Source organism: Littorina saxatilis, linkage group LG4 (genome assembly GCF_037325665.1).
Source record: "Littorina saxatilis isolate snail1 linkage group LG4, US_GU_Lsax_2.0, whole genome shotgun sequence".
NCBI classification, from domain to species: domain Eukaryota; kingdom Metazoa; phylum Mollusca; class Gastropoda; order Littorinimorpha; family Littorinidae; genus Littorina; species Littorina saxatilis.
Window position 1 is genome coordinate 48,008,465 of NC_090248.1, and position 22,915 is coordinate 48,031,379.

Sequence of the window (22,915 nt, forward strand, 5' to 3'; positions counted from 1 at the left end):
GGCGAGTAATTTGATAGAGTTTTTAGATTGTGTCAACGACTGTAGACGTGATGTAACTTACAGATAAATTATATCTGAGCTTAAAAAAGTGTTTATTTTCAATAAAAATCGGTTCGGGTAGCGATGTGATGTTAATCTAGCAAATCAACAGGGCTACTTCCTAATGGACCGAAGTTCTGTGGGACTGAAGAATCATCAACCGATGTGAACTGCTATTTGTTTAGGTGGTTCAGTCTTTCCCCATCGGCAGCCCTGTAAGCTTACATTTACTGAAAAAATCCTGTTTCATTTTTCTCTTTGAGTAAGAATATTTGTCCGCAGCTTACGGACTAACCCGTTCGATAGTATTACTTGGGTATAAACTTCCTTCCCAGATTGTCTCTGTCTCATCGCAAAATTACACAAACATTTTTCAATTTACAATATTTACTTTGTCTTTTTTTCCCTGTTCGAACGACTCTTCCGACTATGTGAGTGTGTTGCGTATGTTGAATCCGATTACGCTTGTCCGCTAAACTGAAACGTGATCGAAATGACATTCGATCGATATTGACACTACTAGTTTTTTAAAAAAAAATGTATTCACACGCATACGCACACGTGCACTTTTGCAGTCCCATGCACTGACCGCTGGTTCTACCTTGTGCGCTTGTCCGGAGTTTTTCTTTGTTTCTTTTTTAATTTGAGGTAATCGATAATAGCGAAAACCAGTTGCGAAAACCCGGTGAAAACATATCGCTCCAATGAATGCTGTCCATCATGTGCGAGGTCGGGAAAAGTGTTACACGTATCGCATGAAAACAAAGAGTGTACAGATAAAACTGAAAAGGAATTAAAGCGGAGAAGTCGGCAACTCAGTCAAACCACCTCTAATAAAGTGACAAATAGTACTAAACTATCGACTACTAAGATTCATTTGATTTTGTAACCAAGAATTTAGTTTTTGTTTTTGACGGCGCCATCAATTTAAAAGAAATGCATCTTTTCTGGTTCACATTTAAATTTAAAAAAAAATTAAAAAACCTACCTTTCTTGTTTTTTGATTCACATTTAGATAGTCAGCATTATCCCGGTATCAGCATGCTTATTATACAATAAAATAAAAACAGCGCTAGCATACCATGAACATAATTAATTTCCTTGTAAATCTGTTTTGCTTCTTTCTTTCTTTATTTATTTGTGTGGGGTGTTTTTTTGCGTGTTTATTTTGGGGAGAGTGTTTTATTGTTCCTCAAAAGCACTTTGGTCAATATCCCTTTAACTTTGAACTACCGTTCAGTTTGAGGACAGAATGCAATTCTTTTATTTTTGGACAACAACACTGTTGGGGTTGATGTACAAAATTGATGGTTGACTGATCAAAAGATCAAAATATTGTGTGCGATATCTGTTCCTTTAAACCTTTCGTTTAACCAGCAGGTGACATATGGCATGGCACGGCCCCCGTTTGACCACCCAGGCTCTCCCTCGCCCACTTTGTCCCCGCAAGTTTTTTTGCTACCTTTTCTATATGCACTGTCAATAACATTTTTTGAGGCGAATTTGTCGTTTGCTTGCAAAAAAAAAGATAGTTAATTATCAGATCAGCTTTGTAAAGGAGATACTAAAAACCGCACATAATTATTCAAAAAAAGTCTGATGCGTGGCGACAACTGCCGCTCCGACTGAAGGGCTATTTACTGAAAAGGAAGGTGGGGGGGGAGGGGTCCTGGGGAGAGGTGGAGGGGTGGTGGGCAAAATGAGACAGAGCCGATACGATTACGATGTGGAGGGGGGGGGGGGGGGCAGCAAATGTTCGCATGCACATGGTGGTCAGTAACTTTAGTAACACAAATCGACGTTTGATTTTAATCCCACACAGATGTGTTAATTTTTCTTTTGTTATTTTCTTTTTTCTGTCAAAATGTATAAATGAAAAACGTGACAGGCTGGATAAAATTTATCTGAGTGAAACGTTATTTCTTTCAGGGTCCGCATTGGTTTCTAAAAAAACAATAGTGTTTAATTTTAACTTGATTTCATTTACATGAATTCAAATCAGAAACGAAGAAAATATCATAACCCCGCAATATAACAGTGTCACAGAATCGTGAAACAATTCCGTGAAAACATTCTCTCAATGCTGACAATGTCTTGGTGCGTGGTTCTCACATGTGGTGTCCAGTTGTCCATCTTAGCTAATTTAAATTCCGCGTGTGATGTTTTAAGTGGGCCTATTGGGACGAAGCTGAGTAGATTCGGGATGCGAAAATCAGCAGATTATACGATTTTATGATCCGCGGCAGAGACTATCAAGTGCTCTTGCGTATACAAGAACCAGTCGGTCGGATCGAGTCCAGGTGTGATTTTCGCGTTCTACTTACAGTCGTTTTATCTCAGCTGATAACTCCTTGCCAAATGGTGGCAAAAACGCTCAATGGAAAGTGACATCGCATGCGTTGGGAAGACCGTGGGAAAATATTGAGACCTCAGAATAGGGTCCTACGATTGACCAAAGCAAAAATAATACGACAACACATCATAGTGTGTGTGTGTTTCTGCACGCGGTCTGTTTCTCATAAGACACGCAATAAGCACACCCTGGTCGTAAGGGAAAATAGCCTAACATGGACAACTGCCTGATATGGACCACCTCCTGTTCTGACAAACTAACGGTGCTATAGGTCTCAAAACAATTTCATTCTTTGGATAACTTGCATATATATGCGATATAAACATTTGTAACCACACAATAAGCTAAGCTTATATTAAATGTGGTTATAAATATGTACATCTAGATAGGAATTATTATTTCACGTTATGTCAAGGTCAGAGAATCGCTTATCCCCTTGTTATAAATGTAAGACAGACAAGATACAATTTTTACCAAAAAAAGAGGAAAAGATACAGCAAAAGAATCAGAGGATGTGACAGAGGACGGGAAGAGAGTTAATTTTATTTTTCAGCAAGCAAGGGGGGGGGGGGGGGGTCAGAGAGACGATTACTGTTACAGACTTGCCAATTCAATGTTCCTGCAGCAGCAATAATTTCATCCAAAATGTTGTCCAAACTAATTAAGCTTAGATTACTCATAATTTATGAATACAAAGAAAAACCTTCAAGAAAGATTCACTCAAACTTGATTAAATCCCCAGATGAAGCATCCGTCGCGTCGCACATATGGAAACATGCGTTCTTTGATATTACTGTTGCGATCGGTTTTGACGCTGCCGCCACCTCGCCGCAACTATCGTGCTGCCATCGCGTCGCGATATGGAAACACAGCTTAAGACTATGCATATAATACTGCTGGTTTTCTCTTCATTCTTCTCAAAATGTCGGTCTCTGTCTGTCTGTCCCTGTTTGTGTGTCTCTCTATCTCTATCTCGCACTAATTCTGTCGGTCGGTCCGTCTCTCTGTCTGTCTCTCTGTATTTCTAGCTCTGTCTCTCTTTTTGTCTTTTTCTTACTCTCTCAGTTTATTAAAACAAAACAAAAACAAGAAGGGCAAAGCCCATACGACTCACATGCTTGACCTTGACCTTTACATGACCTTGACCTTCAGGGTCAAGGTCAAATAACTAAACCTAGTAATGACATCATACACTAAGAACTGCTTTAGACATTTTTCCTACCAAAATACAATGTGACCTTGACCCAAGGTGAAGGTCATCCAAGGTCATGCAACACAAAGCTGTTCATTCAAGACATAGGAAGTACAATGGTGCTTATTGGCTCTTTCTACCATGAGATATGGTCACTTTTAGTGGTTCACTACCTTATTTTGGTCACATTTCATAAGGGTCAAAGTGACCTTGACCTTGATCATATGTGACCAAATGTGTCTCATGATGAAAGCATAACATGTGCCCCACATAATTTTTAAGTTTGAAACAATTATCTTCCATAGTTCAGGGTCAAGGTCACTTCAAAATATGTATACAATCCAACTTTGAAGAGCTCCTGTGACCTTGACCTTGAAGCAAGGTAAACCAAACTGGTATCAAAAGATGGGGCTTACTTTGCTCTATATATCATATATAGGTGAGGTATTCAATCTCAAAAACTTCAGAGAAAATGGGGAAAATGTGAACAATAGCTGTTTTTTAGGCAACATTTATGGCCCCTGCGACCTTGACCTTGAAGCAAGGTCAAGATGCTATGTATGTTTTTTGGGGCCTTGTCATCATACACCATCTTGCCAAATTTGGTACTGATAGACTGAATAGTGTCCAAGAAATATCCAACGTTAAAGTTTTCCGGACGGCCGGACGGACGGACGTCCGGACGGACGGACGTCCGGACGGACGGACGGACGGACGGACGACTCGGGTGAGTACATAGACTCACTTTTGCTTCGCATGTGAGTCAACAAGTCGCGTAAGGCGAAAATACAACATTTAGTCAAGTAGCTGTCGAACTCACAGAATGAAACTGAACGCAATGCAACGCAGCAAGACCGTATACTCGTAGCATCGCCAGCCACCGCTCACGGCAAAGGCAGTGAAATTGACAAGAAGAGCGGGGTAGTAGTTGCGCTGAGAAGGATAGCACGCTTTTCTGTACCTCTATTCGTTTTAACTTTGTGAGCGTGTTTTTAATCCAAACATATCATATCTATACGTTTTTGGAATCAAGAACCGATAAGGAATAAGATGAAAGTGTTTTTAAATTGATTTGGAAAATTTAATTTTGATACTAATTTTTATATTTTTAATTTTCAGAGCTTGTTTTTAATCCAAATATAACATATTGATATGTTTTTGGAATCAGCAAATAATGGAGAATAAGATGAACGTAAATGTGGATCGTTTTATAAATTTTTTTTTTTTTTTTACATTTTTCTGATTTTTAATGACCAAAGTCATTAATTAATTTTTAATTTAATTAAGCCACCAAGCTGAAATGTAATACCGAAGTCCGGGCTTTGTCGAACATTACTTGACCAAAATTTCAACCAATTTGGTTGAAAAATGAGGGCGTGACAGTGCCGCCTCAACTTTCACGAAAAACCGGATATGACGTCATCAAAGACATTTATCAAAAAAATGAAAAAAACGTTCGGGGATATCATACCCAGGAACTCTCCTGTCAAATTTCACAAAGATCGGTACAGTAGTTTAGTCTGAATCACTCTACACACACACACAGACACACACACACACACACACACACACACACATTCCTGCCTGTCTGCCTGTTCTTCTCTCTCTCTTAGGTTACTTTCACGGATTATGCAAAAAAGAAATATGCACGGCTGCTTCACACTTTTCTTGTTTTCTCTCTATTCTCAACCTTTGGTGTCTGTCTGCGTGTCTGTGTGTCTGTGTGTCTGTTTGTTTGTTTGTCTGTCTGTCTCTCTCTCTCTCTCTCTCTCTCCCCTTCTCTCTCTCCCATCTCTCTCTCTCGCCATCTCTCTCTCTTTTTCGCTCTCTTCATCTCTCTCTCTCTCTCTCTCTCCCCATCTCTCTCTCGCCATCTCTCTCTCTTTTTCGCTCTCTTCATCTCTCTTTCTCTCTCTGTCTCTCCGTCTCTCTGTCTCTCTCTCTCTCTCTCTCTCTCTCTCTCTCTCTCTCTCTCTCTCTCTCTTACAGTCAGCATAATGTATTACAAATGATGGTTTATTCCTGGCAAATTTCGACCAAATGATTATCGAAGATGGTTATGCAAATAAGATGCAACAACGGAAAACAGACGAAATTAAACAGAGACCCCAAGCCCGTGACAGACAGACAGACAGACAGACAGACACAGAGACTGAGACAGAGACAGACAGACTAGACAAGCCGACAAACAAAAAAACAACATGAAAAGACACATGTAGGTGACGATGCTGATCCCAATACCGATGCCGATGTCGATGATGATGATGATGATGATGATGATGATGATGATGATGATGATGATGATGATATATCTCTTTATTTCCCTCTCTTGGAGAGTTTGCTGCGTGATAGCCTCTAACCCTATTCATTGTATAACAACGTTAAATCATCATCGTCATCTCTCTCTCCCGTTCTCTCTCTCGCCCCCCCCCCCCCTCTCTCTCTCTCTCTCTCTCTCTCTCTCTCTCTCTCTCTCTCTCTCTTACACACTTTCTCTTTCCTACTCTCTCTCTGTTTTGTTCTCCTTTCTCTGTCAGATTTGTTTTAAACAAACACGTAGGAAAGAAATCTGCAGAGCTGTTGCAATTGTGTCTTTTATCTCTATCTCTTTCTATGATTTTTTTCCCCGGTTTTTGACTGTGTGCCTATCTGTCTGTCTTCCTCTCTCTCGCAGGTTACTGTCTGTCCGTATGTCTGTCCGTCTGTTTGTCCGTCTCTCTCACTCTGTCTCTGTCTTTCTTTCTTATTTAATTACCCCAACTCTCACTCTCTCTCTCTCTCTCTCTACAATTACAAATACAATTTTTGTATTAAACATGCCCCTCTCCTCTTTATTGGTATAATGTACACAAACCCTTTTCGAATGAAGGGACTTACAAACCAACCACTACATGTATTTAGATGTGTGATGATCTTGGCAATGTCTTGCTTGTTTGATTGATTTTCTTTAAAATGTAATGTATGGATTAGAGCATGATGTTGAGAAAGTGCAAGCTGCACTATACCACTTAATTCACATCAATCAACTCGCAATTTACCTCAATGTAATGCATTTTGTGTACATATGTATAATGTGTTTTCACTTTAGTTATCTGTTAAAATGTAGAATTTTAGTTATCTATTTTCTAATTTGTATCTTGTATTTTTTATTTCATTTTTTTAGTTAGTCCCTCTTTAGGGCGAGGGCAGCACACATTTTTCGCTCCAGCAATTTACTTGAACAAGTGAAGAAAATGCCTGTCGTTGGACTACCAACTGCTGTGGAAGCTACCTTGACAGGCCTGCCAGCTGACCACTATGTCAAGTACTGGAAAGTCACCGGAGAATGAGAAGGAGCCACAGTCACACTTCAACTGCTCAGCACAGAGAACCAACAGGCCGCCATTTGCCGAGCTAGTCAACGCAACGTAAACAAAACCCCTTCGCAGCTCAGACGTGACAGACAATGATCCCAACAATTTAACAGCAAAGAGGTATGCGTTTCTTCTGTTGATACAGCTGATCGATCATCTGCGAAATCATGCCAGCACAACATCAGGCATAATTCACACAAACACGTACGACAAAGTTCCCGACGTTAGGCACAAACAGAAAATGAGACTACACGCCGGCGAACGCATTGACAGCGAGGCAAGCTGTGTTGTGAACATTGAAGCACGTGAATCACGGAGCCACATTCCATCCAAGCTGACGGAACCTGCCTTGCAGCAATCCGTTGACTCCACATGCGTGGCCACTGACAGTGACAAGGACAGATATTTTACGTCAGAGAGTGATACAGAGGAACCAGTGGAAAAGCAGTTGACTAAAGCTGAAAAGGATGCTTTGGAAAGGGAGTACAGTCTAGGGGAAGTAAAAGCACTTGCTTTAGAAATTACTACGAACCCCAGAACACGAAAGAAAGTGATTAGAATGGTGTACAATGCTTCATCCAAACAGCTGCTTGCAAAATCAGATGACTTCATGTTCACCTACGATTGTACCAAAGCTGAAACATTGTACTGGACGTTATTCAGGGACAAAGCAGACATGAGTTATGATGAATCAGAACGACTGGCATTTATTGAGGAGCCTGCGGATGTGCGACGAACACTGTACCTTATTGAGATAAATCATATCGCCAAGGATTTGCATGCACTGGTTACACTTCTCAGAGCCTACCTTCAGACTTGAACTTTGATCATGCTGCTTCTCTTGCAAAACTCGTAAAGCACTACTACTATATTTTGCAGCTGATACTGGTAAAACGTTAATACTCTATGATTGTATTAAAACATTATTGTACATAATGCACTGGAAACATTTTCAAACATAATGTGGTTAACTTCTATTTCACCTCAATGAGCGAGGGCGGGATGAAAAAAAAAAGTAGTTTAGCATTTCCTATTCTGTTACAGTGTTAAGATAAAGATCAATTCAATTCAATTTAATTCAATTCAATTCAATACAATCATCTCTCCCTCATTCTCGTTCTCATAAATAGGACTCAAACCATACCGGCACGGTGGCCTAGTGGTAAGGCGTCCGCCCCGTGATCGGGAGGTCGTGGGTTCGAAACCCGGCCGGGTCATACCTAAGACTTTAAAATTGGCAATCTAGTGGCTGCTCCGCCTGGCGTCTGGCATTATGGGGTTAGTGCTAGGACTGGTTGGTCCGGTGTCAGAATAATGTGACTGGGTAAGACATGAAGCCTGTGCTGCGACTTCTGTCTTGTGTGTGGCGCACGTTATATGTCAAAGCAGCACCGCCCTGATATGGCCCTTCGTGGTCGGCTGGGCGTGAAGCAAACAAACAAACAAACAAGCACATTTCACTGCTGTACAGCATACATCGTCCCCAAATACCTGTGTCTGTGTGTCACCGACTTAGTTGCTCTGCAGAGTGTGTGTGTGTGTGTGTGTAATACTGCCTTGCTGCAGAGTTTGTGTTATACCGCTTTGCTCTGCTGAGTGTGTTTGTGTTAATTACGGTCTGTCTGTCTGTATATTCTTTTGTCTGTCCGTCTGTCACTCAAGGGTAAGGGGGTGTCCTTAACCTCTCCTTTGTTGTCTCGGTCTGTCTCTCTGTCTCTGTCTATCTGTCTATGTCGCTCTTTCTGACTCTCTCCCTCTCAGCGGAGATCAAAGCCAATGAAAAACACACATCTCTGAAGCAGTTTTAGCTTGTGCCTCCAAATGACTGCTGTACAACAACCAGACCCCATCTGACTGCTGTTTGGGAAACAGTCCCCAATTCACTGCTGTACACCATTTACGTATCATTACATGCTGTTTCTCTTTCGAAACTTGTAAAGCACTACTTCTATTTTGCAGCTGATACTGGTAAAATGTTAATACACTATGATTGTATTGAAACATTATTGTACATAAAGCACTGGAACATTTTCAAACATAATGTGGTTAACTTCTATTTCAACTCAATGGGCGAGGGCGGGATGGAAAAAAAAACATTTTAGCATTTCTTGTTCTGTTACAGTGTTAAGAGAAAGATAAATTCAATTCAATTTAATTCAATTCAATTTAATACAACTCTCTCTCCCTCATTCTCATTCTCATAAATCAGACTCAAACCATCCGTTGTCAGGGTCGTGAATGCTAGCTACTGACTGGATTGGAAATACTCTTATGTCGCCTAGCGCCATATGTAACTGATGAAACCATTCATAGCACAGCGCAGAGCTATCGGTTTTTGGACGTCCCCATTTCACTGCTATACAGCAAACATCGTCCCCAAATAACTGTGTCTGTGTGTCACCGACTTAGTTGCTCTGCAGAGTCTGTGTGTGTAATACTGCCTTGCTCTGCTGAGTTTGTGTGTTATACCGCTTTGCTCTGCTGAGTGTGTGTGTTTGTGTTAATTACGGTCTGTCTGTATATTCTTTTGTCTGTCCGTCTGTCACTCAAGGGTAAACCGGCACGATTAGCTTAGTGGTAAGGCGTCCGCCCCGTGATCGGGAGGTCGTGGGTTTGAACCTCGGCCGGTGTCACGATTTCATCTTTCGCCTGTGTACATATTTCCCCCTCGATATTTACTCGAGACCGAAATGTTGTTTCCTGGTAAAATTAAGAAGAGAAATTATTTATGGACGAAAAGCATGTCAGTTTCTTGCATGTGAAAAAAATTGGTTGTGAAATTAAATAGATTTCACTCCCAAAATCGAATTCTTCGAAAACGTGTACCGAGTGGTTACGTCCCTTGAGTAAGAAGGGAAACATTTTAGGATGAATCAAATTTCTAAGTTAAATAAAATAATTGGTTGGACAAATTTGGCCCCATGAATGTAAGGTACACAAGGTCGCTCATCAGTACTATCGAAGGGTGTTTTTTTTGTTCAGTGTAGAGTTTATACTAGATCAACGAGGCCGAAAATCGAAATATCAACACGGCGAAAGATGAAAACGTCACACCGGGTCATACCTAAGACTTTAAAATTGGAAATCTAGTGGCTGATCCACATCCCATTTTGGTGCAATCCCATTTTGCCGCCGTCCCATTTTTTTCCCTATCCCATTTTCGCGACATTTCACAAGCCAAGCGTCATTTTATAAAATTTATAATTTTGGATGATTAATGAGATGAGGATGATTATAATGATGATGCTATGGATTTCCAATTTGGATTGAGACTACGTGACAGGGCATTTTACTAACATGTCATAACAATAGCGCGACATCCCATTTTGACACCATATCCCATTTGGCCGCCATGCCGTTTCACCGTATTCCATTTATCCCCCATCCCATTGTCGCGACATTTCACAAGCCAAGCGTCATTTTACTACCGTGTCATAACAATAGCACGTCATCCCATTTTGACACCATCCCATTTGGCCGCCATCACATTTTTTATTTATTCTTCTTGCCAAGCCTCACTATACTACTATACTGCGTTATTCAACTAGGAAGACATTCCGTTTAGGCCAAATTCCATTTTTGCCACAATCCAAAATGTCGCGAAATAGAGATGGCGGCAAAATGGGATGACAGCAAAACGGCATGGCGACAAAATGGAATGTGGCGCTAGTGGTTTGACACGGTGGTAAAATGACACATGGCCTATGAAATGTCGCAAAAATGGGATGGGGGCAAAATGGGATAACGGCGAAACGGGATTGCGCCAAAATGGGAAGTGGAGCTAATGGTACATGACATGGTGGTAAAATGACACTTGGCCTGTAAAATGTCGCAAAAATGGGATGGGGGCGAAATGGGCTAACGGCCAAACGGGATTGCGCCAAAATAGGATGTGGGGCTATTGGTACATGATATGGTGGTAAAATGACACTAGGCCTGAGAAATGTCGCCAAAATGGGATGGGGGCGAATTGGGATAACGGCGAAACAGGACTAATAGATCCCTTGACTTGGGGTAGTGCGACTCTGTCACTGCTAGCTTTCCACTCGGAGGAAGCGACCGGAATTTCCCAACGATGGGACATCCTAGTAATTAATTTTTTTTTTTAATTCCTAAAATTAACAGAGTCGCGCTACCCCAAAAGTCAAGGAATTTCGTGTTTGTCCCTTGACTTTGGAGATGACAAGAAAATATCGGGCGCAAAAACGTGATTTGTAAAATTTTTCACAACATATGTCGCCTAGCGCCATGTATGTGATGAAACCATTCATATAGCTCTGCGGGAGCTCTGCACTTTTGGACGTCCCCATTTCACTGCTGTACAGCAAACATCGTCCCCAAATACCTGTTTGTTTCTAAAAAATCACGCTGGAGGTTGCATTTTATGTAATAACCTCCTGAAATGAGTTTTGACACTTTAGAATGGCATGTAAAATGACACATGGCCTATGAAATGTCGCAAAAATGGGATGGGGGCAAAATGGGATAACGGCCAAACGGGATTGCGCCAAAATGGGACGTGGAGCTAATGGTACATGACATGGTGGTAAAATGACACTTGGCCTGTAAAATGTCGCCAAAATGGGATGGGGCGAAATGGGTTAACGGCGAAACGGGATTGCGCCAAAATGGGATGTGGAGCTAATGGTACATGATATGGTGGTAAAATGACACTTGGCCTGAGAAATGTCGCCAAAATGGTATGGGGGCGAATTGGGATAACGGCGAAACAGGACTAATAGATCCCTTGACTTGGGGTAGTGCGACTCTGTCACTGCTAGCTTTCCACTCGGAGGAAGCGACCGGAATTTCCCAACGATGGGGCATCCTAGTAATGAATTTTTTTTTTTTTTAATTCTTAAAATTAACAGAGTCGCGCTACCCCAAAAGTCAAGGAATTTCGTGTTTGTCCCTTGACTTTGGAGATGACAAGAAAATATCGGGCGCAAAAACGTGATTTGTAAAATTTTTCACAACATATGTCGCCTAGCGCCATGTATGTGATGAAACCATTCATATAGCTCTGCGGGAGCTCTGCACTTTTGGACGTCCCCATTTCACTGCTGTACAGCAAACATCGTCCCCAAATACCTGTTTGTTTCTAAAAAATCACGCTGGAGGTTGCATTTTATGTAATAACCTCCTGAAATGAGTTTTGACACTTTAGAATGGCATGTAAAATGACACATAACCTATGAAATGTCGCAAAAATGGGATGGGGGCAAAATGGGATAACGGCCAAACGGGATTGCGTCAAAATGGGACGTGGAGCTAATGGTACATGACATGGTGGTAAAATGACACTTGGCCTGTAAAATGTCGCAAAAATGGGATGGGGGCGAAATGGGCTAACGGCCAAACGGGATTGCGCCAAAATGGGATGTGGAGCTAATGGTACATGATATGGTGGTAAAATGACACTTGGCCTGAGAAATGTCGCCAAAATGGGATGGGGGCGAATTGGGATAACGGCGAAACAGGACTAATAGATCCCTTGACTTGGGGTAGTGCGACTCTGTCACTGCTAGCTTTCCACTCGGAGGAAGCGACCGGAATTTCCCAACGATGGGACATCCTAGTAATAATTTTTTTTTTTTTTAATTCTTAAAATTAACAGAGTCGCGCTACCCCAAAAGTCAAGGAATTTCGTTTTTGTCCCTTGACTCTGGAGATGACAAGAAAATATCGGGCGCAAAAACGTGATTTGTAAAATTTTTCACAACATATGTCGCCTAGCGCCATGTATGTGATGAAACCATTCATATAGCTCTGCGGGAGCTCTGCACTTTTGGACGTCCCCATTTCACTGCTGTACAGCAAACATCGTCCCCAAATACCTGTTTGTTTCTAAAAAATCACGCTGGAGGTTGCATTTTATGTAATAACCTCCTGAAATGAGTTTTGACCCTTTAGAATGGCATTTAACGCTCATTGAAGTTTTAACAAACTTTCTAACACCTAAAACATTCATAGCACCGATAACGTAATTCTAGCTCTGCACTTTGTGTACACATACGTCCCCATTTCACTGCTGTACAGCAAACATCGTCCCCAAATGTCTGTTTTTCTAAAAATCACGCTGGAGGTTGCATTTTATGTAATAACCTCCTGAAATGAGTTTTCACACTTTAAAATGGCATTTAACGCTCATTGAAGTTTTAAGAAACTTTCTAACACTTAAAACAAAAGAGACCCCAAATGCCTGTGTTTTGAGCAAGATGGCATTTTGATACACAGCCGACCCCAAATGACTGTAAAACCACCTATGTGTGTGTGTGTGTGTGTGTGTGTGTGTGTGTGTGTGTGTGTGTGTGTGTGTGTGTAGAGCGATTCAGAGTAAACTACTGGACCGATCTTTATGAAATGATGTCCCCAGACGTTTTTTTCATTTGTTCGATAAATGTCTTTGATGACGTCATATCCGGCATTTTGTAAAAGTGGAGGCGGCACTGTCACACCCTCATTTTTCAATAAAATTGATTGAAATTTTGGTCAAGCAATCTTCGACGAAGGCCGGACTTTGGTATTGCATTTCAGCTTGGAGGCTTAAAAATTAATTTATGACTTTGGTCATTACAAATCTAAAAATTGTAATTAAAATTATTTTTTTATAAAACGATCCAAAATTACGTTTATCGTATTCTTCATCATTTTCTGATTCCAAAAACATATAAATATGTTATATTTGGATTAAAAACAAGCTCTGAAAATTAAAAATATATAAATTATGATCAAAATTAAATTTTCGAAATCAATTTAAAAACACTTTCATCTTATTCCTTGTCGGTTCCTGATTCCAAGCACATATAGATATGATATGTTTGGATTAAAAACACGCTCAGAAAGTTAAAACGAAGAGAGGTACAGAAAAGCGTGCTATCCTTCTCAGCGCAACTACAACCCCGCTCTTCTTGTCAATTTCACTGCCTTTAGCCACGAGCGGTGGACTGACGATGCTACGAGTATACGGTCTTGCTGAAAAATTGCATTGCGTTCAGTTTCATTCTGTGAGTTCGACAGCTTGACTAAATTTTGTATTTTCGCCTTACGCGACTTGTTTTTCTTTCAAGCAGCTGTACCCTCTTACGCTATTAGTGCAGGAAACATAGTGCTACAGTATTGAAGGCGCATTTTTTGTGTTTTTATGCGTGTGGTTTTACTTTTGTGCTTGTGCCTTTGTAAGTAGTACTTAAAACGGCCTCTTTGAAATAGTGCATTGGTAATATTGGTATAACTTGTGCGACGGATATAAACCAAAACAACGCAGCGAAAAACCATTTGAAGAACGACCGCGGGATGGGTAGTGATTGTGCAATGGAAGAGGGGGCCTGGGGAGGCGGGGGGGGGGGGGGGGGGGGGGGGGGGGGGGGGGGGTAACACAGGGGAGGATAGAGCACAAGCATGCATGTAACAATGCTAAAATAATGAGGAGACATAAACAATTCAGGGACGGTAGCTGCAGAACCGTTAGGTGTACGGAACTTTGGAGAACAAGTTTAAACAAAAAACCAAAAGTAACACGAAGGACTATAAACGTTTCGCTTTGAGGATAATGCAGCCAAAGATGGGAAAATAGTTAGTTAACTGTTGCTTAATGGGTCCAGCGGCCCATTTAGGCCGAATCAGGACCCCCAGATAGGAAAATAATGGAGTAGAAACTGTCAGTGCATTCTACACTGTTGAGTTTCGAATTTTCTTTTCTTTGAAGCTGCCATCACGCTGCCGCGGTTGGTTTGGGTGCAAAGCTTCCCTTCAGTTCATCAGGTTAGGAATATAGAGCTTCGTGTCTTTCTGCTTGGCTGCCAAGAAATTGCTGCTTAGTTGACTCGTCTTACTTTTCTTTTTTTTTTTTAAAGCACCCAATATCGTAGGTGTGGGAATTAATCAAGCCTAACGGAGAGAGTTTAAAAAGATATCTTTGGCACAAAAACGGGTTCAAATCGCCCCATTAGCTGCACAGTACGGTTTGGGGTTAATTGTTATGTCATCACACACCAGGGATACCTTGAAATTAGTGTTTTAAAGTTAAGTTGTAATTTAAATACCGTGTGAGGGGTAATCTTTGCAGAGTGTTATTTCTCCATGCACTGTCTTTGTTTTTGTTTGCGCCCCTGAAAGCGGTGAATCTTGCACGCATTTGCTAGAGAGAGAGAGAGAGAGAGAGAGAGAGAGAGAGAGAGAGAGAGAGAGAGAGAGAGAGAGAGAGAGAGGGTAGAGACAGAGCGAGACCGAGACATACAGACAGAGAGAGAGATAGAGAGAGAGAGAGACAGAGACAGAGACAGAGACAGAGAGAGAGAGAGAGACAGAGAGAGAGAGAGAGAGAGAGAGAGAGGGTAGAGACAGAGAGAGACCGAGACATACAGACAGAGAGAGAGAGAGAGAGAGAGAGAGAGAGAGAGAGAGCCTGAGAGAGAGAGACAGAGACAGAGAGAGAGAGAGAGCCTGAAAGAGAGAGAGACAGAGAGAGAGAGAGAGAGCCTGAGAGAGAGAGACAGAGACAGAGAGAGAGAGAGAGAGAGAGAGAGAGAGAGAGAGAGAGAGAGAGAGAGAGAGAGAGAGAGAGGGTAGAGACAGAGAGAGACCGAGACATACAGACAGACAGAGAGATATAGGGTGGAGAAAGTGACTCGCGATACTCAACTTAACTACATCCTTTCCTAAACTAGCATCTCGTAGGTCCACCCCACGCCGTGCATTCCCACACTTTGACAAAAGCATGACAAATAAACCCTTTTTTTCTGAGAGACCCGGAGGTAGTTATGTCTTTACCGACTTGGACATGTCTAATTACAGGATTCCGAGTTGACTGACACCTCGAACTGCCCTCGCTGATTATCGTCGGCGACATTTGTCTCTTTCTGAGTCATGCAAATAGCGTCAAATATCCAGTGATGATTCATTAGCAAAGGGAATTTTTCTATGTGAATGCACTGCGGTGGCTCTTGCTCTAACACATAGCTTTGCCGCTGTAATTGTGTCAGTCTCTATCACTCTCTCGTGTGTATGTGTGTGCTTGTGTGTGTGTGTGTGTGTGTTGTGTGTGTGCGTGCGTGCGTGCACGTGTGTGTGTTTGTGTGTGTGTATGTGTGTGTGTCAGTGTGTATGTGTGTGTGTGCGTGCGAGCATGCGTGCCTGCGCTCGCGCGTGTGTGTGTGTGTGTGTGAATGTGTGCACGTTCGCTGACCTTAACCTGAGGTCATTTCGCGGTGTGCTGTTTTTGTCCTGAGGCCATTACAGGCTTTTACCCTGCAATCAGGCAAGGCAAACCTTACATTAGTTTCTGAAATGTCATTTAGATTGTACCATCGGGAAATAAATATATGCAAAAGGGTCTAGCATTGGGACTATTCTGCTGCCGGCAGACGAATATCGCCCCTCCCCCCCCCCTCCTCCCCTTCTCTTGCATTAAGATCAATTAATGATGGAGGTAAACAAAGCTAGGCAATTTTTAAAGGTATCTTCGTTCCTGTGCAAACGATTTTGTAACTGATTTTTTTTATGTATTAATTTTGCAGATTAACTTAGACTGGTGGCAGTTACGGAATTAATCCACACTTGTGCCCAGAAAGCAGCCAAAAAAACAAAACAAAAAAAACACACACAAAAAACCCAAGAGTTTTGAAGTAGTTTATTCCCGGCAGATAACCACACTAGCGGCTAATCTCTTGGCTGATTTCAACACAGATGACTCGCCGCAATACTTTACCTGCGTGAGTCTGTCTATAATTCCACTCTTCGCCTGGGCGCATCTTCCGCACACAGCTGTAAGACCAGAGACTCGTAATTTACATCGTGACGAATAGTCCCCCCCCTTCTCCTCACCGCCCCCCTCCCCCCCCCCCCCCCCCCGGGATACAGTGAGCGAGAGTACCGCGGACAGGCAAGGTAAACTGGGGCCAAGTGTTACATCAGGTTAAACCAGGAAAGGAATAAACTTGCGGTCGCTATCGGGCTACTGGTTGCTAGTCTCAAACCAAACAACAGAGTGTGTGGTACGCCGATTTTATAAACGCTGGATAAGCGCCTTTCTGTAACAAAGGAGGAAGATGTTTTTCAGTGTCCTCTGATGCAATAGCAACTGACTTTTACTCCTACGTACGTTCTCTGGGACCACACTCTTTGCTGGGACTTACTTTTCTTCACAGCTGAACATAAGCTCAGAAGACTGGAAACAGTTTATTTTCTTAAAAGTTCGAGGGGAAAGGGTAGTTCGGAAAAAAGTGTAGTTCGGCTCAAGGTGGTCTAAACAGTTTACTTTTGGGATTTAGTCTGCATTTGCCAGAGCACAGGATATACTTACGCTAAATCTAAATACTATGAATGGAAACAATGTACCGTAAGACACACAGCGCCCTGTCTTGTTTATGTGTTCCAGCCAGGCTGTTTCCTTGTTTAGGTCTAAACGGTCTTGGGGCAAAGATCTTCTACTACTAGCGTAGCAGTAGAAGATCTTTGCTTGGGGTGCTGGGCTTCGGAAGCCCTGAGTCGAGTATTGGGACTATTCTGCTGGCAGACAAATATGGAACAGCTATGAAATGAAGACCTTTTTGTAAAAACCGTTCCCTTCTCAGCAAGAGAGAAAAAGTCAAGTTAAAGGGAAATTAAAGCTCTATCTAAAGTCGTGTATATTGTACCAATTCTTAAAGTAGGTCGTGCGCACTAACATGTGTTAATTGAACATTAACATCTGCGACCACCTTCCCTCTTCGCTCTCCTACTCCACCCCACCCCCCACATCTTGACTCTGTATGTCTCTGTCAATCTGTCTGCCTGTGTGTCTGTCTTCAACCTTTCTTTGTGTGTCTGCCTGTCTGTGCGGATGCATTTCTATGAGTCTGTTCGTTTCTCTTTGTCTGCCTCTCACTGTCTGTCTGTCTGTCTGTCTGTCTGTCTGTCTGTCTTTGTCTCTGTCTCTCCTCAAAACTAAAAAGGCACAGGATGGAATAAATCACTGGATATCACATGATGTTGCAACAGAAGCTTGCTTTGTTTGTATAGCAGTGTGTCTTTTACTGCAGCTATCTGTAATGGCCCTGCCCATGTCTTCGTCTTCACTACTACTCTGCTGATAGCTGTTACGCGTTGTTTATAGACTTGTGAGAGGTGTAGAGTGTAATCCATCACTGGCGTCTTTGTTAAGTGGCTACTAATCTCTGTATCACGTCAAAGTTTTCTTTCACTAAGCACTTTCACCCCCCCCCCCCCCCCCCCCCCCCCCGCCATCCTGAACTCCGGTCAAATTGAGTTCGGCTCATTCTCTCCCTGTCTGGCAAGGAAACCGATTTTTTTTACATATTTAGAGCTTTTTGTAATGTATTATTGATATAAGCAGATTCGCGATCGTCGATCATGATTTTTCATGGTGTTTTGTAATTTTTAAATTACAAAGGAATTGATATGTAAGACAGTTTCAAGCGAGCTATTTTTCGCGGCTGTATTTACTGTGCAAACAACTCTAAATATGGCAAAAGTGTCACGTGATAATCAACCGTTTGGTTTCGGCGTTCACTGGAGCAGACGATTTTTTCTGTAACCAGTTGACAGCGATGAAACCATGTATTACGGTCTCCTTCCAGATACGAGAAACATCGAGAGTGTCGAGTAATGGAAAATCCAAGGAACGGTTAGATGTCGTGGGCAGTATTGATGTCGTGGGCAGTATTGATGTCGTGGGCAGTATTGATGTCGTGGGCAGTATTGATGTCGTGGGCAGTATTGATGTATTGGGCAGTATTGATGACGTGGCCTGTATTGATGTCGTGGGCAGTATTGATGTCGTGGCCAGTATTGATGTCGTGGGCAGTATTGATGTCGTGGGCAGTATTGATGTCGTGGGCAGTATTGATGTCGTGGCCAGTATTGATCTCGTGGGCAGTATTGATGTCGTGGGCAGTATTGATGTCGTGGGCAGTATTGATGTCGTGGGCAGTATTGATGTATTGGGCAGTATTGATGTCGTGGCCAGTATTGATGTCGTGGCCAGTATTGATGTCGTGGGCAGTATTGATGTCGTGGCCAGTATTGATGTCGTGGGCAGTATTGATGTCGTGGCCAGTATTGATGTCGTGGCCAGTATTGATGTCGTGGGCAGTATTGATGTCGTGGGCAGTATTGATGTCGTGGCCAGTATTGATGTCGTGGCCAGTATTGATGTCAAAGGATTGCCAGACACGTACAATTCCCGTAGTTTAGGGAACAGGATCAGGTCACCAGGGCTCACAGACATTAGAAGGTTGTCACTGAATTCTAGACTTTCCAGGTTTAGGAATGTGACATTGCCAAAGTCAGTAATATCACACCTGGCCACACTGAGATAGATTAGCATGACATTGTGCGTCATGTGTTGCAAGCTGAGACCACTGTCACTGGCGTCCAGGTAGCGAAGGTCGGGAAACTGGTGCAATAGAAAGGCTTGCGGACACTTGAAGGCCAACCCGAAGCACGTGCAGGTCGGAGGACACTGGATGTGACAGTACTGCTCGTCGTCTTGCATCGGGCAGTGGTAGAGCCCGTCACACACGTGGTCCGCATGCAGACAGATCTTGGAACTTCTACACCTGTAGAATCCCGGACAGGTATAGGTGTAGCACCCCTCCTCGTCCTCGTGGCCGGGACAATCGTTGACGCTGTTACACCTCAGGAAGACCGGCATGCAGTAGCCTCCCCCTGGTCACTGAAGGAGCCGTAGGAGCCGTTAGAGGGCGTCAGCGTTGTCATGGGGTCGAAATGGACGACAGCTGGAGAGGGAATGGCAAAGTATTTTCCCAGAGGCAGATCGTCTGATAAGACAGAAACACACTGCAGCTCATCCTTACCATTGTAGCATTCGTTTTGTCCATCGCACCACTGCTCGAGCCTGATACACTGCACAGTGATGATCATTGTAACATTTGAATTCAGTGATGATCATTGTAACATTTGACATCAGTGATGATCATTGTAACATTTGACATCAGTGATGATCATTGTAACATTTGACATCAGTGATTCTTTCTTTCTTTCTTTCTTTATTTGGTGTTTAACGTCGTCTTCAATCGTTCAAGGTTAGATGGGGGAGATGGGATAAAGCCACTTGTTAATTGTTTCTTGTTCACAAAAGCACTAATAAAAAAATTGCTCCAGGGGCTTGCAACGTAGTACAATATATGACCTTACTGGGAGAATGCAAGTTTCCAGTACATAGGACTTAACATTTCTTACATACTGCTTGACTAAAATCTTTACAAACATTGACTATATTCTATACAAGAAACACTTAACAAGGGTAAAAGGAGAAACAGAACCGTTAGTCGCCTCTTACGACATGCTGGGTAGCATCGGGTAAATTCTTTCTCGTCCCAACCAATATGGGACTCCCCCTAACCCGCGGGGGGTGACATCAGTGATGATCATTGTAACATTTGACATCAGTGATGATCATTGTAACATTTGACATCAGTGATGATCATTGTAACATTTGACATCAGTGATGATCATTGTAACATTTGACATCAGTGATGATCATTGTAACATCTTGCAATTTGGAGATACATCCCTTGTGAATTTCTATTCAAACTCAGCAAACCTCATCGGCAATTTAACGTTGAGAGAAAGAAAATATAATGCGGAACGTTTTAAAAACCTCAGGTGAATTTTATGTTCGAAAAGAAACGAAGTTGCAAAATCCTGATGTGGATTTTGGAGTGTGATTTATATCCATTTAGAAGTGCTAATACATTATCATGACCCATTTTTAGCAAGACGTCATTTAGTAGAAAGGCAAGAGACAATCCTATTGCGTTTTAAAAAAACAAAACTTTTAGGTGTTCGTGCGAATTCAGTCCCTAAATGGTCTGTACAGATGGTTGATTCGCATTTCACATCTCACATTCTCATGCACAGTTCCTCACTAGAAGACGCTAGAAGATGTTCCTGCATTTCGAACGAGAAAAGCGCACTCTGTAGCCTGAGAGAATCAATGATTTTAAATGAAAATAAGACGGGCGCAGTGGCGTAGTTAATAAGACATCGGCCTCCTAATCGGAACGTCGTGAGTTCAAATCCCGGGCAGCGTCAGACCAGTACTTGAGTACGGAGTGACAGCATGGGGCACAGCAACCAAGTCAAAGTTTGACAGAGTCAGCAAGGTGCAGAACCAGGCGGCCAGAATCATCACTGGCGCCATGCAGTCAACCCCTATCCAAGTGCTGGAAAACATCATGGGCCTTGAGCCCATGGAAGACAGAAGGGACACCAAACTCCTCACCCAGGCAGCTAAATTCAAACGACTGCCAACTCACCCCATGAAAGACAGACTGTGCCAACCAACAAAAGGAAGACTGAAGAGAGGAAGCTTCATCCACCAGACGAGGGTGTTGGAAAGGAGACACCAAGATATCCTGGACCAGCAACCCAAAGATATCCCCCAGTACCTTGAAAACCCAAGCTGGAGTGATGAAGGAAGACCCCAGATACGCTGCAGTATTCCTGGCGTTGGCAAGAAAGACTCCCAGAGCTGTGCTGAACTGAAGTCTCTCACCATTGAACACATCCACAACTCCTACCCCCAACGCCAATGGACTCATGTATACACTGACGGATCTGCCGACCAGGCTGTCAGAAATGGTGGTGCCGGAATCTACATAAAGTACCCAGGAGGTCGAGAAGAAGAACACATCTCCCTCGCTACCGGCCTCTACTCCACCAACTTCAAGGCTGAAGCAGTAGCGCTCCAGACAGGTGCAGCCCACATTGAGCACAGTCCACTCTCCTCCAACAACGTTGTGTTCTTCAGCGACGCAAAGTCAGTCCTGCAGGCCTTAGACACTGCCAGAGACAAAGAACTGAATGACCTGTCATCCGCCTTGACCTCCCTGTGCAGAGCCCACACAGTCGTGCTGCAATGGGTCCCCTCTCACTGCAACATACTAGGCAACGAAGCCGCAGATACTCTGGCAAAGGAGGGCACTACGAAGGACCAGAATGACAGATCAACCACCTTCAAAGAAGCCAAGACCATCATCAAGGCCAAGCAACACAAAAAGTGGTTGCAGCAGCACCCACACTATAACAAAAACGACGCCTTTCACCTGCTCACAAGGTCTGAGCAGGTCCTCATATTCAGGCTGCGGACAGGCCACAACCGAATGAACCACCACCTTTTCACCAAGTTCAGAATTGGCAAGTCAGACCAGTGCCCTTGTCAAACAGGCAGCATGACAACGGAACACCTGCTGCAGACTTGCCCACTACACGATGGCCTCAGGAGCCAGATCTGGGCTGAGGCGACCACGGTGCAAGGGAAGCTCTATGGCAGTCTGGACGACCTACAGCGCACGGCAACATTTGCGCGGAGAACCGGCGTTTCCATCTGAGTGATCGACAAGAAGAAAGAAGAAGAAGAAATCCCGGTCGCGGCCGCCTGGTGGGTTAAGGGTGGAGATTTGTCCGATCTCCCAGGTCAACTTATTAGCAGACCTGCTAGTGCCTTATCCCCCTTTGTGTGTACACGCAAGCACAAGACCAAGTGCGCACGGAAAAGATTCTGTAACCCATGTCAGAGTTCGAACGGTGGGTTATAGAAACACGAAAATACCCAGCATGCTTCCTCCGAAATCGGCGTATGGCTGCCTGAATGGCGGGGTAAATTGGTCATACACGTAAACATTCCCTCGTGAAAAAAACATGAGTGAACGTGGGAGTTGCACCCCATGAACGAAGAAGAAGAAGAAGAAGAAATGACAATAAACATCACCTGATGATTAGTCCCACATTTTAGCGGCGTATCGCCCGTTCAGGCAGGGAACTGACAGAAATCGGCTTTGTCGGAGTTATCAGCACAGTCCGTTCTGTGGTCACACACCAGTGTGTAGGGCAAATGCTGGACCCGGCTGCGGCATGCAAAGTAGGGGCCTCTTTCCTCGTCCATCGTATTTTGCGCAGAACCGGATATGACGCTTTCGCTGACGTAGGCATCACGTGACAAGCTGTCACATG

The 22,915-nt window shown here is 43.1% G+C and overlaps 1 protein-coding gene across 1 annotated transcript; it reads left to right on the forward strand.

The window, feature by feature from the left end:
- Positions 1–21,133: 21,133 nt before the first annotated feature.
- On the forward strand, positions 21,134–22,299 carry LOC138963587 (uncharacterized). The gene is made up of 2 exons (XM_070335439.1): positions 21,134–21,976; positions 22,050–22,299. The coding sequence occupies exons 1-2, from the start codon at positions 21,139–21,141 to the stop codon at positions 22,067–22,069; spliced, it is 858 nt and encodes a 285-aa protein (XP_070191540.1). The 5' UTR covers positions 21,134–21,138; the 3' UTR covers positions 22,070–22,299.
- The last annotated feature ends 616 nt before the right edge of the window (positions 22,300–22,915 follow it).